The sequence below is a fragment of the Bombus vosnesenskii genome, unplaced genomic scaffold (assembly GCF_011952255.1).
Source record: "Bombus vosnesenskii isolate JDL3184/JDL3185 unplaced genomic scaffold, Bvos_JDL3184-5_v1.1 scf7180000016274, whole genome shotgun sequence".
Classification (NCBI taxonomy): Eukaryota; Metazoa; Arthropoda; class Insecta; order Hymenoptera; family Apidae; genus Bombus; species Bombus vosnesenskii.
Genome location: NW_022884343.1, coordinates 2,756,038 through 2,768,251, shown reverse-complemented (window position 1 = coordinate 2,768,251; position 12,214 = coordinate 2,756,038). Strand labels below are relative to the sequence as shown.

General features: G+C 40.9%; 1 protein-coding gene across 1 annotated transcript in view; it reads right to left on the bottom strand.

Annotated features, from left to right (window-relative positions):
- Window positions 1-11,305, bottom strand: part of LOC117242564 (probable G-protein coupled receptor 158) — a 163,799-nt gene extending 152,494 nt beyond the window's left edge. Inside the window, exon 1 of the mRNA XM_033509358.1 lies at window positions 9,368-11,305. Coding sequence (XP_033365249.1) covers window positions 9,368-10,751 — 1,384 coding nt within the window. The 5' untranslated portion in view covers window positions 10,752-11,305. The remainder of the gene's footprint in view (window positions 1-9,367) is intronic.
- Between the last annotated feature and the right edge of the window lie 909 nt (window positions 11,306-12,214).

The following is a 12,214-nucleotide window of genomic DNA, read 5'->3' as shown; positions in this document are numbered from 1 at the left end:
TTCGAAAATAATGTCGTCCTTATTTTTTATTTTGCAGTTCACCGACTTGGTCAACTGAATTGGTTTGCATAAAAATCTCGAACATGTTGGTTTATCAAAAAAAAAAAATTCAGTTTCCCTTCTCGTCAAATATTAGGTTGGCAACTAAGTGATTGCGGATTTTGTCATTAGGTGGCAATGACAAAATCCGCAATCACTTAGTTGCCAATCCAATATTAAAGAATACGACGTAACAAGATTATGGAAACTCATAGAATGGCAATCGTCAACTTCCCTTTGATCATCGTAGTACGCAAGAACTCTTGTTACCGGTAAAAGAATCTTCTCGCTGAACGGATAATCCGAAATTGTCGAAGCGTACGTTGGTGTGAAAGTTTTTTATTACTCGTGCACGCGACCCGACTGTACCGACTGAGAATTAAAACAATGGAAATAGGGCAGGCTAGCCGCTAGTTTCGCAGCGCATGTTCCATAGAATGCCGTTATACGCGTTCCAAGAGGCTACACGTTCCAGCAAAAGCAATTTTCGTGAAATGTTTCGCCGATTGTTTGCTGCTCGCTATTCACCGCCGAGAGTTTAGGAGCAGAAAGTATATAGAGAAATGAGCTAGAGCAGGCACTTTCAATGAATGTATTAGCAATTAGTTGGCAAGTAGGGGAAAGCGGTAGACCGCGTAATATTGGCTTCGAACGAACCGTAACGTCAGAAGTGTCGAAAGCGGAGCAGCTCGAGTGGATCGAGGGTTTGAAGAGTTTAAACGAACCATTGTATCGCAGTTTAACCGCATTAAACCGGCCTGTTTAATATGTCCAATCGAAAAAGCTAACCCCCAATCGATTCCGTGGCACAGCCTCGTTTTATTCAACCACGTAGTAAACCGAGGAAATTACAGCGACTCGCGAATATGTATCCCAAAAAACACCAGGCGAAACCGCGAATATTGTGTTATTCCTGAAGGTAATAACGGTACAATACATTGTAGAGTATTGCGAAGCGATAGTAGCAAAGATCTGAGGTGAATAATATGTCGTCGTGTCCGTGATGATTGTGATTGGTGGCTGTAGACGTCATAGATACAGCTATATTTTCTTCCTATTTTAGAATCGTGGAAGAAAAAATCGGACTTCGGTCGCCGGGATTCGATCCCGCGTTCCGAACGTTCGTAACCTAACGCGCTAACCACTGCGCTACCGTCGTCCGTTGGTTGTTTGTGTCGAGCAGCGGTATTTGTACTGTCGAGTGCCGCCACAGATCTACTCGCGAAATTATCCGAACGTGTTTAGAACATTTTTAGATGGACAGTTCACCGAACTGTTGTAACTTCGTCGCCTGAAATTTCTCGCTTGTTCTTTTCCACCATATTGACAAATGTTTCGGGTAGAATCTGAACGATTTCAAGGGCGACGTAACGCGAGACGTATCATATTTCCTCCAAAACGCTTAATCGATGCGTTCGACAGTGTCGCTTGAACGATACGTTTGAGAGTTCTGAACAAGCTGAGCTCTCGTTTAGGAAACTTCAAGCGTAATCGCAACGATCGTGTCCCGTTACGGTGGCGACGAAATCTCAAAAACTTTCGTACAACGCGCCTAATATATTCGTGGCAAGATTTTCTGATAAACGTCGGAATACTTTGGTGCACCAGAGTATCACGGGAAACGATTCAACGGCACAAGGAGAAATTTGGATATTTGACACGAGACTGTGGGAACGCAAGTGGCAGTCGTTTCGTACCGACTGTGATACGCGATACCGTATCGACGATGCGGGTCGATGATAGCGACGGTAATTAGCCGTTTCGTTGCTAAGTCCAACTATAGTAGTCGTGATCCGTGAAACTTAATCCGATCCTACTGTTCGCTCCACTCTGACGAAAGACGAAAAACTCTTTGTCACGAAATTGCAAGAAGTTCACAAAATGTTTCGCTTTCGTTTCCATAAGCACTGTTATTCGGTCGTTGCAATAAATAACCTCGTCAAGGCCTTAAATTTCCTGCAAAATCTTCCAGAATTTCCAGTACCTGCCATTCCGCAAGACGTGCAAAAAGATCTAATCCCGTTGACCGAAACTTGGGAAGGAACCGTTCCCCTGACATCAAATCGAATTTCCATATGGGGAAAGCTTCTTCTGGGAGAACGTTTCCTCTCGTTGAACGGAACTTGCTTGCACGCAACATCAATCTGAAGTTGCAGCCAGCAGCTCCGCAGCGAGACTCCATGATGAAACGAGTTCGAGTTCGGCAAACGTCGTCGTTTCGACAAACACCAGGCAACAAACACGAATTCGTTCTCCCGTGTACAACGGCGAAACGTCCAACAATGACGACAGAGAGAAAGAACAGAAAGCACGTCTGGTTCTCCTCGAGGCCATAAGTCGAGTACTGCATCGTATGGGGACAAGAGAGAAAACAGGAAGCAGAGGGCGCTCGGCAAACGAGCAAACCGCTGTTTACCTGACCCGGCTGTTTCCGTTTGCTTTGCGTGACGACGCAAAAGGATAACGTTCTTGCTGGAATTGTTCGGAAGAATCCGGCTTAACGCGTTCCCTGTCACGTACATCGCGTGGTCGTACTTGTCCGATGATTCGTTGAGGTTAAATTCGGTTCTTTGTCGAAGTTAACCCTTACACCGAGAACGTTCTTATGGTATTGTTATGGTGTTGTCTTCCCCGAAGATTGGAAACTTCAGCGATGCTAAAATTATATTTGGCACATCAGAAACCTGAACACCGTGTATTGTTTCCCATAATGACTTCTTCGAGTTGGTAGGTTAGGTTATGTTAAAATCTTCGGTACAGTGGCGTTCAAGGGTTTGGAAACCTTTCGTAAAAAGAAGGAGAAAAGGGAATATTTGGGCAAATGGTAGTGAATTTAAGCATAACTTTTAATGTTGTTATCGATTATTGTTAGAGAGATACTCTGATACGACGAAGAAAATAGGGAAAAATAGGTGAAATCATAATGGATTCAAACGCAATTTAACTTAAATCGAATTGGATTTAGTTTGGATTAAGGAAAATATAATTTGTTATACTAAAACTTTGAATGAAAAACTGCTTAAAGAAATGTTATAACTTACATATATATTCCTGAATTTTTGCTAGATAGATGAAAGACAGTCTGTGGCAATAAAATATAACCTAAAACAAATTTAACTCACGAAACTGATATAGGTTTAAATATGGCAGTAATTCGCAAGGCAAGCTCCATATAAACTAGGTTCAAGTCAAAGATACCTTAAAACAGCACGTTTGGAAACTTCAAAAATTTATGAAAGACAATCTGTCTTAATAAAACGTAACCTAAAACCGCTGTAAGAGGAGAATTCTTTAAAAGAATGACAGAAATTTGGTTACTCGAGGAATTTCTGACAGATGGAGGAAATACGATTCAGAGTGCGAGCCTGTGTTACAAATGTATTCCATTTCCTTGGTATAACGACTCGCTTTTCATTCCACGGCCATTACCAGTTTTCCGGGAAACGAGGCCGTTCGGTTACAATATGTTAAGTACGAATCTCGAAATTGCAGCTAGCACGCCACGGAAACGTTGAATATACGTCCAGCAGTAAATCGTAAGCAATTTCGTTGAAGAGAGAGTAAAATCGATTTTAGTGTAAACAGGTGCAAAAATCTCTTCGGATAAAAATTTCCCTAGAATTAACTCGAGTTTAGTCGTTAACAGCTATCGTCGAGATGTCAGGTATTACCAACATATCAGTAGTATAAATTACAATCTAGTTAACTTTTACCTATTTGAAAAATTGATAAAGTCAAGCAAATGCGATATAATGTATTAAAGTCTAAGTATACTAAGTATACTAAGTCGTGAGTATTTCAAGGAAATTATCGAGATTATTGGTCAGACACTGGTCAGCGACTTTGTTCTTCGACAATGCAAATCTAGATTATTATTAACGATCACATGATGAAGGTTATGTTCTATAACGTGCACGACCTATAGGGTGTTGCAAGGATTCCCTGCATTTCTTGAATTCCTCTTTTTAGGTGTATGTGTGTGTTAACCTCTTTATTGCTGAGTATTCCTTGTTGCAAATTCTTCTCATCGCTGAAACTCTTTTTCGGCTCTCCTTTTTTTCTCACTCTTTTTACACGTGTTTGTATGTATCGCCATTTATTTTTTTTTTTTTTTTGTTATTGTCAGAGAGTTAAAATTCCTTTCTGAAGTCTTTACATCGCTCCTCTTATCGCTACAACGTTCCTGTTTTTACTATTATATACGTTTGTTCCCTTTATCAGTGAAATTCCTTTCCTCTCAAATCCTTGCATCGTTCTCCTTATAACTACAAATTTCTTTTTTCATATCCTCATATCGTTTTTTTCCCCGTGTGCCTTCCCCCTCTACAAAAGTCGATTTCCTTTATCGTTAGGTATTATCCCAGCAATCTTCCCCGTGACAGGATTGTTCTCCCCAAATGTGAAAGTTTTTCCAACTTCCAATTTCATCACCGTAGAGTGTACCCCAGGAAGTCCTTAGGATAACAGATTATTTCCCAACTATTGATCCAGGTGGATGGAGGACACTGTCCACGGAACTACTTGAAAGCCAGAAGCCAGCACACGTCCACAGCAGTCAGGAACGATTTTAGAAGAAGTGACCGCTAGTTGGCCGCAAGCTAACCACAAGATGGACGCCGTTGTTCGTGTCAGATACTTGTGACCAAAGGATTATACGACAAAAGCTGGAGATCTACCGGGGAGGTAGGCTATGTTATACCGTGCTGCTGTAAGCTTAAAAATATTTACTGCCATATATTTCTAGGCAACCGTCTCCGCTAAAAGCTAGATCCTAGTATAGCTCAACTTAGCTTTTGCTAATTGAGGATCTATCGGATAGTTAGGTTATGTTCTGCTATGCTGTGGTAGGTTTAAAAATATTTACCGCAATATATTTTTAGGGAATCGTCCAAGCTAGAAGCTAGATCTTAGTGTATTTCAGTCTAGCTGTTGCTCATTGTCTGGTGACACGACACGAAAGCTGGGGATCTATCGGAAAGTTAGGTTATGTTCTGCTATGCTGTGGTAGGTTTAAAAATATTTACCGCAATATATTTTTAGGGAACCCTCCAAGCTAGAAGCTAGATTTTAGTGTAGTTCAGTCTAGCTGTTGCTCATTGTCTGGTGACACGACACGAAAGCTGGGGATCTATCGGAAAGTTAGGTTATGTTCTGCTATGCTGTGGTAGGTTTAAAAATATTTACCGCAATATATTTTTAAGGAATCCTCCAAGCTAGAAGCTAGATTTTAGTGTAGTTCAGTCTAATTTTTGCTCATTGTCTGGTGACACGACACGAAAGCTGGGGATCTATCGGAAAGTTAGGTTATGTTCTGCTATGCTGTGGTAGGTTTAAAAATATTTACCGCAATATATTTTTAGGGAATCCTCCAAGCTAGAAGCTAGATTTTAGTGTAGTTCAGTCTAGCTGTTGCTCATTGTCTGGTGACACGACACGAAAGCTGGGGATCTATCGGAAAGTTAGGTTATGTTCTGCTATGCTGTGGTAGGTTTAAAAATATTTACCGCAATATATTTTTAGGGAACCCTCCAAGCTAGAAGCTAGATTTTAGTGTAGTTCAGTCTAGCTGTTGCTCATTGTCTGGTGACACGACACGAAAGCTGGGGATCTATCGGAAAGTTAGGTTATGTTCTGCTATGCTGTGGTAGGTTTGAAAATATTTGCTGCGATATATTTATAGGCTACCATTTCCACCAGTATAGCTTCGCTTTCAGTGAAAACGGTTCCGCATATATGCATGGAAGCAAATATTTCTGAAGCTAGTGTGCCATAATATAGGCTGGCTTAGTTCTCGAGCGGGTCCCCAGCTTAATACTAGAGCAGCTTTGACGTTTAAATATTCTAGCACTCGCAGAAATCCGAGAGTTTTATGAAATGAACGATAGTCTTATGAATTTGAATTCTATGTGAAAAGGAAGCTGTTCTTAAACCTTAGTGAGTGATGCTTGACCTGAAAAGCATCTGCATGGTATTTCCAAGCAGAGCATTTTTAATTTAGCTATATGTAAATATACTGATTTTCAGCAATTTATTTACATTTCTTGATGTTTCGGGGGATTGTTGGTAAATTGATCGTGATACTCAATAAATAACGCAATGTTGTATATTATTAAGTATTTTCTATAACAAAAGAATGCTCCAACTAAATTATACAAACAGTCGATCGAAACAAATATTATTATTTCCCTATATGCTGCTTCTATCATTTTCCTATTATTTTCATGTTATATTTCAATTTCAATTTTATATTATATTATTTTTTCAAATGTTCGCCTAAATATGAACATTGCTTATACGTGTAACGAACGCTATATTGCTGTAAAGCTTTTCAATAATTACAAATTATAGTTTCAATAATATATAGTTATTAATATATAGTTTCGTTTATGATTAATGTCTTAGTATAAGTGAACGAGACCCAAGCCGTATATCCGGCAATTTCAACGACGTTATATGTACACGCGATGCGAAAAACCGATTATTAAGCCGAGAAGGTGGAAAAGTTGCGGCTAATACGGCAACGATACGCGTGCAATTAGCACGCCAGCAGACGATGCAATTAAACATTTAACCGTTAATTCGTCGGGCCGATATAATGACTACAGCGTTGCGACGAGTTTATAACAAGTTTCACGCCTTGATTTCAACACCGGTCGTGAACGCCTCTCATCTTTCCTGTGTCTGGAATGACACATTATATCGGATAGGTTATATCTTCGTCTTTGAAGGTTCTCAATCTCTTTTTTTAAATTTAGTAAATGTAATTTAATTTGGTAAATATATATTAATAATTATTGTTATACATATTTAATATATATGACTCTACTTCATTTTATTAATTATTATTAATTATCAGTAAGGTTGTTGATAATAGTTTTAACACGAATAATGTTAGTAAATTCGTACAGCATACTATAGCATAGTGAAGTCCACGCTGTCGAATATGATTGGATCGATTTATCGTAAGTCAGAGGTAATTAAAAAAATTCGTGAACATCCTGAAACACGTATGGCATAGAATCTGTTAATTAACGTGGTCGTCAAAATTTGAAAGAACACCGCAAAATTTTTGATTGCGTAAATGATAAAAATGGAAAAGTGAAGAATTCCGTACAATCTTACGCAGAGGAACCGACACCAACGATCGTAACAATGAAGTTATCTAGAATCCGAGATTACGCGTAACCTAACCTCTAAACTTCGAAAGATGTTACAGTGTCTTCGATTGCATAGGTCGTGGAAAGAAAAAATTGTTAAAGATTGTTCTTCGTGATCTAAGGTGGACAAACCGAGGGTAACAACCGTAAAAACGAAGTTAGAAGGAATCCAGGAAACTTGGTGCCCGCTCGAAGAGGCGATCAGATTTTCCACGAGGGCCGGAAATCGTAGTGGAAAGACCATCCAACAAAAAGGAATCGCCATCGCGTATATTTCTTTCCCTCTTTGCCGTTCGATCATTCAATTTCGACAGACAATGAAGTAGTCCATACGGGAAGCGGAAGTAATCTGAGGACCGGCCTTCCATTAAAATCTGGGTCAGAACTCTTTGCTTCGTTCCGGCGAATCGACGTTTCCAATATCCGCGACAGGCAATGGTTTCCCTAGGTGCGAAATTAAGTTGTAGAGAACGAAAAAACTGCGCGATAAGTTCCGTCAGATGTCCCTGTCACCGTTACGACAACCATTCCAAACTGCCACTCGATAAAGTTGCTACATTTTTTAACGAAATTGACCCATTTGAAAATATTTACAATAGCAAAGAAATGTTCAGAATGTTTGACGATGTTTGAACTCCACGCTCCGCTACATTTCATCTCTTATCTGAGCCCTATATTAGACTGTAATTTGAGCTCTACCCTGTATCATAACTTGGACTTTGCACTACGCCATAATTTGAATCCTGTGCTATACCATAACACGAACCTTATGTCACACCATAATTTCAATCCTGCACTACCGACCTATCTATTGGATTGGCAACTAAGTGATTGCGGATTTTGTCGTTACAACCTGATGATAAAATCCGCAATCGCTTAGTTGCCAAGCTAATATTTGGATTCGTTTGCTGTTCGCGTTTAGGCAGATGTCTAGGTGGTTTATAGCGTAATAAATTATCTTTCCCTAGCACGATGTTAAAGATAGAACACGTGTGTTTCCGTTATTGGTCATCTAGAAGTCTGTCATCCATTGTCTCGTGTTGTTTCACCACCTTCTGCCGTCTTTCCTGTCACGAACCACAGCTGTATCACGCTCACACCATATATTTCCTGTGCGATGTGTTATAGTGTCACATTAATGGATCGTGATTTAGAAGCACGTCTATCCAACAACGAAGAAAAGTAGACTTGTAGAAAATCTCAGATTCTTCTGTTCTTCGATAAATCAACTGATTGGGAGCGTTACTACGGAAAACCATTTCCAATAATTGGTGTTACTGATATTATTTATATCATAGCAAAATCTCGGTCAGATAAGCAGCAATTATAGTTCACAAAGTTCCTGTAGGATATCCTGTAGATATGCAAACATGAAATTCTAAATTAAATACGAACGTCTAAAAACTGGTCCAATTAACAAGCAACAAAGGCTTTTGTTCTATGGTATAATGAATGCTGAGAACTGCAATGGAACGTAAAACTTCAACAACTGGGATTTCTTGTTTGGCTTTTCAAACTAGGAAGAGAAGACAACAGGTACCTGGATGGGCGGTTTTATTTAAACATTCTATCGATACTGTGTCGTGGACCAAGGGAAATTGACTGCTGTGTGTCTGCCACAGAATGGGCATTCTTCGTAGAGTGACCATTGCAGACGGGAAGCTTCCAAGAAATTCTAGATTTTAGGAACTTTTAGTTGCCTTTTATCTTTGATCGACAAAGCCTCAGTGATGTGATCTCACAGAAGCATCGAGCAGGCAAGCAAATTCTCTTTAAAGCCCCACCACGAACAACCATGTCATTACCATATATTTATGGTAATTCTTGTCCAATGAAATGTAATTACACGTACCTATTAATATTTCATTATAGTTAGTATACAAAATGTCTAAATAACTTTATCAGATAAATGAATTTTGACCCATTTTACTCGATACTCTTCGTTTTCTATCCAAGTGTCTTTAAAAATTGTTGGTCAAGCACAGTAAGAAGCACAGTAAGAAAGACAGTCGACTATTCTTAGACTTCTACTCTTCATCTACTCAACAAAATTGCGGATAATGGTTCAACCCATGCACAGCTGATAATAATATAGAACCTCGACAAATATCACGAAGAAAGAGAAAAATCTGATCCGCCTGAAAGAACCAAATGAATTTCAGGTGACTCACCGCGACTGAACTGATCATTATTCGCGATCACGCGCTCGGCGTTCTTCCTGGCGATGTAAAACCACTCGCTACTGTTGCTCAGATACTTGTACTCGATCGCCAGGTCCTTCACCAGAATTCCATCTTGGTCCTGAAGTCGATGAGCAAAGGGACAGTAAAGCCAGTGATCTCCGTACTGCAGCTTGTCATAGCAATTCCCAGCGGCGAATATATCCTCGTCAAACTCGACCATCGACAAGACGCTAGCGTGTAACAGGTACTCCGAGGAGAGCATTACGTCTGGCGCGTATTTCCACAGTCTGGTCAGCATGTTGGCCCTGTTCACCGCGAGATTAGCTTCCAATTTGAACCTTTCCTGAGCATATTGGTCCACGATTCCCTCGCCCAGGTTCAAATCTGTCCCAGCGGTGCAGTTCTCACCGAGAATATGCTGATTCTCGATGATACGAAGGAACCTCGTGACGATGTCCACGTGGACAGGTTCCTTGCTCGACTTCCCTTGGTCTCCGATCTTGTCGTATTCCTCGTAATCTTCATTTTCCGAATTGTTCCTGTCTCCGATCATGCCATAGTCGTAAACATCTCCCGATAGGACGATGTCCTCGTCGTCCAGGTCTTTCCTGTCACCAAACGATATTCCATGCACGATGTTCCCATAGCTTTCGGTCCCATTGCCGGCAGTTCTGTTAGAGATTTTAAAGACTTTAAACTTGTTTCTGCTGAACGTTTTCTTCCACTTGTATAAAGAATCGTTTCTGTGGCGCACTCTCCCTTCCTTTCTCTTGTCAGACCCAGCTTCCGATAGTCTGGTGAGCAGCTTGTCCAATTCTACTGTAGATCGTTCGTCGATCGTGCCCGACGATCTCAGATCCTGGCCTGAGATCGTGTTAGAGCTTTCACTCTTGCTCCTAGACCGGTCTGAAATCGAAATATCCTCGCTTTGAGATTCATTGTCTATCTGCTCAGCTCTTCTACTGGATCCACTAAACACGTACGAGGACTCGGTATCATCTAGCTTCACCTGCCTCACGAAATGACTTCTGGATCTACTGTGTCTGATTTGGGTGACTGGTCTTTCTATGTTAGTTTCCAATTTAGATCTAAAGGAGACCAACCGATTCTCAGGCTCCTGCTGATTGTCATCCTCGTCCGGTAACGTGTCCTCCTGATCTTCTAGCTCCATCGAAGGCTCCGTCACGCTTTCGTGCATCTCCAGTTTGTCGACCAGCTTTCGTTCGATGAAGGAAGGTCGATGGTTCTGCTGGTGCCGCAGCAGTTCCTTGGGCCTCTCGATCTGAGCCTCTTGGTCAGCGTAGCCGGCCAGCCCAGTCCAAAGCGTGCACGTGAGCAGGACGAGCGCGTACCAGCCGCATAGGATACTCATCTTAGATGAGAATTCACGGCCATCAAGGGCAACGAGCTGTACAGATCCCGGCCCAGTCACGTCATCCGGACAGGAGCCGGGATTGCAACGCGGCTACCGTCATTTCCGTCACGTGTTCGCACCACTACGTTCCACTAGGCTTCTACCGATCCGAAATTAACTGCCACGTTTGTCTGTCGCATGTTTCTCGCGATAGATTCACCGAGTCACGATCGACCATCCGATGATCGACGATTTGCACTGTGCAGCCACGATTTCGGCACTGTTCTAAGAGACTTTCGAGTTTCTTGGAACAGGGACCACGGTTTCTCGCTGAAAATGTTCATCTTCTTTTCCAAGACAAATTATAGGGAATAATCGAAATCGAGTTTTAGAGAGTTTAGTAACGTTCGAGGGGCTGTTTCAGGTTGGATCATCGGAATTTGAACAGTAAATATCGGTTGTGTCGTGAGTCATCGCTTCGAGCGACGCCGAACCGAGAGGATGACAGCGTTTTCGAGCGAGGGAGCGCCAAGATCCACTCGCGCTCGCACGCGGCGCCAGACTGAGGGTTGAAACGAACCAACCCCCGTGCTACGACGCGGTTACAACGCGCATGCCTCGCCTGGATGATTTCGTTAGAATCAAATTGCATCTGTGTTTTCTTCGGATACGTGGTACGGATCCGTGTAAAACAGGGTAATCGTTAACGAGCAACTCGACAGCGTTCTTCGTTTTTCTTTTTTTACAGCATATTGCAATAATCATAATACAAGTATAGATAGAATTACTGGTACGATGAAAATGATCAACCCTTAACATTCTTAACCATTCGAGACGTAAGAAAATTTACGTGTTCTTCAAGTTTCTGAATTTTTATTTCTCTTGAAAATGTCAGCTGTTAAAGCAATTAAAATTCGTACGACAATTTGATCAACAACTCGATTCTATACAGGGACATCGGTAACTGGTGATACAAGCGGCAAGGGGATGATTCTACGCGAAAAAAGAAGTCGGAAATATAGAATAAAAATTTTTCGTTCGAGGCTTTGCTTTCGAGAAAATCGACTTTGAATTTGCGCTCGGTACGCGTGCACTTTATCACGTCTCGTTCTAACGGATCTCACTGTAGATCGTTGTCTCGATAGAAAAATGTTAAAAAAATTGTTATTCTATATTTTCGACTTCTTTTTTCGCGTAGAATCACCCCCTTTCCGCTTGTACCACCAGTTACCAACCATCCTGTATATTTTTAATAATTCAATTATTTCAAATAAATTGCTCTTGTCAAAACTATCATAACTATTTATTACACTTTGGCTAAGACGAGTTAAAAAGGCGAGGAAGAGGCTCAAATTGAGATTAATTATTATTTTTCAATCTTTGCAGTTATACTGAACATATTATTCTAATAAACAATTGATCTTGCACAACGTTGGAAACAGCTCTGTCGTATTTTATTCTACGTCCTCATTACGTATATT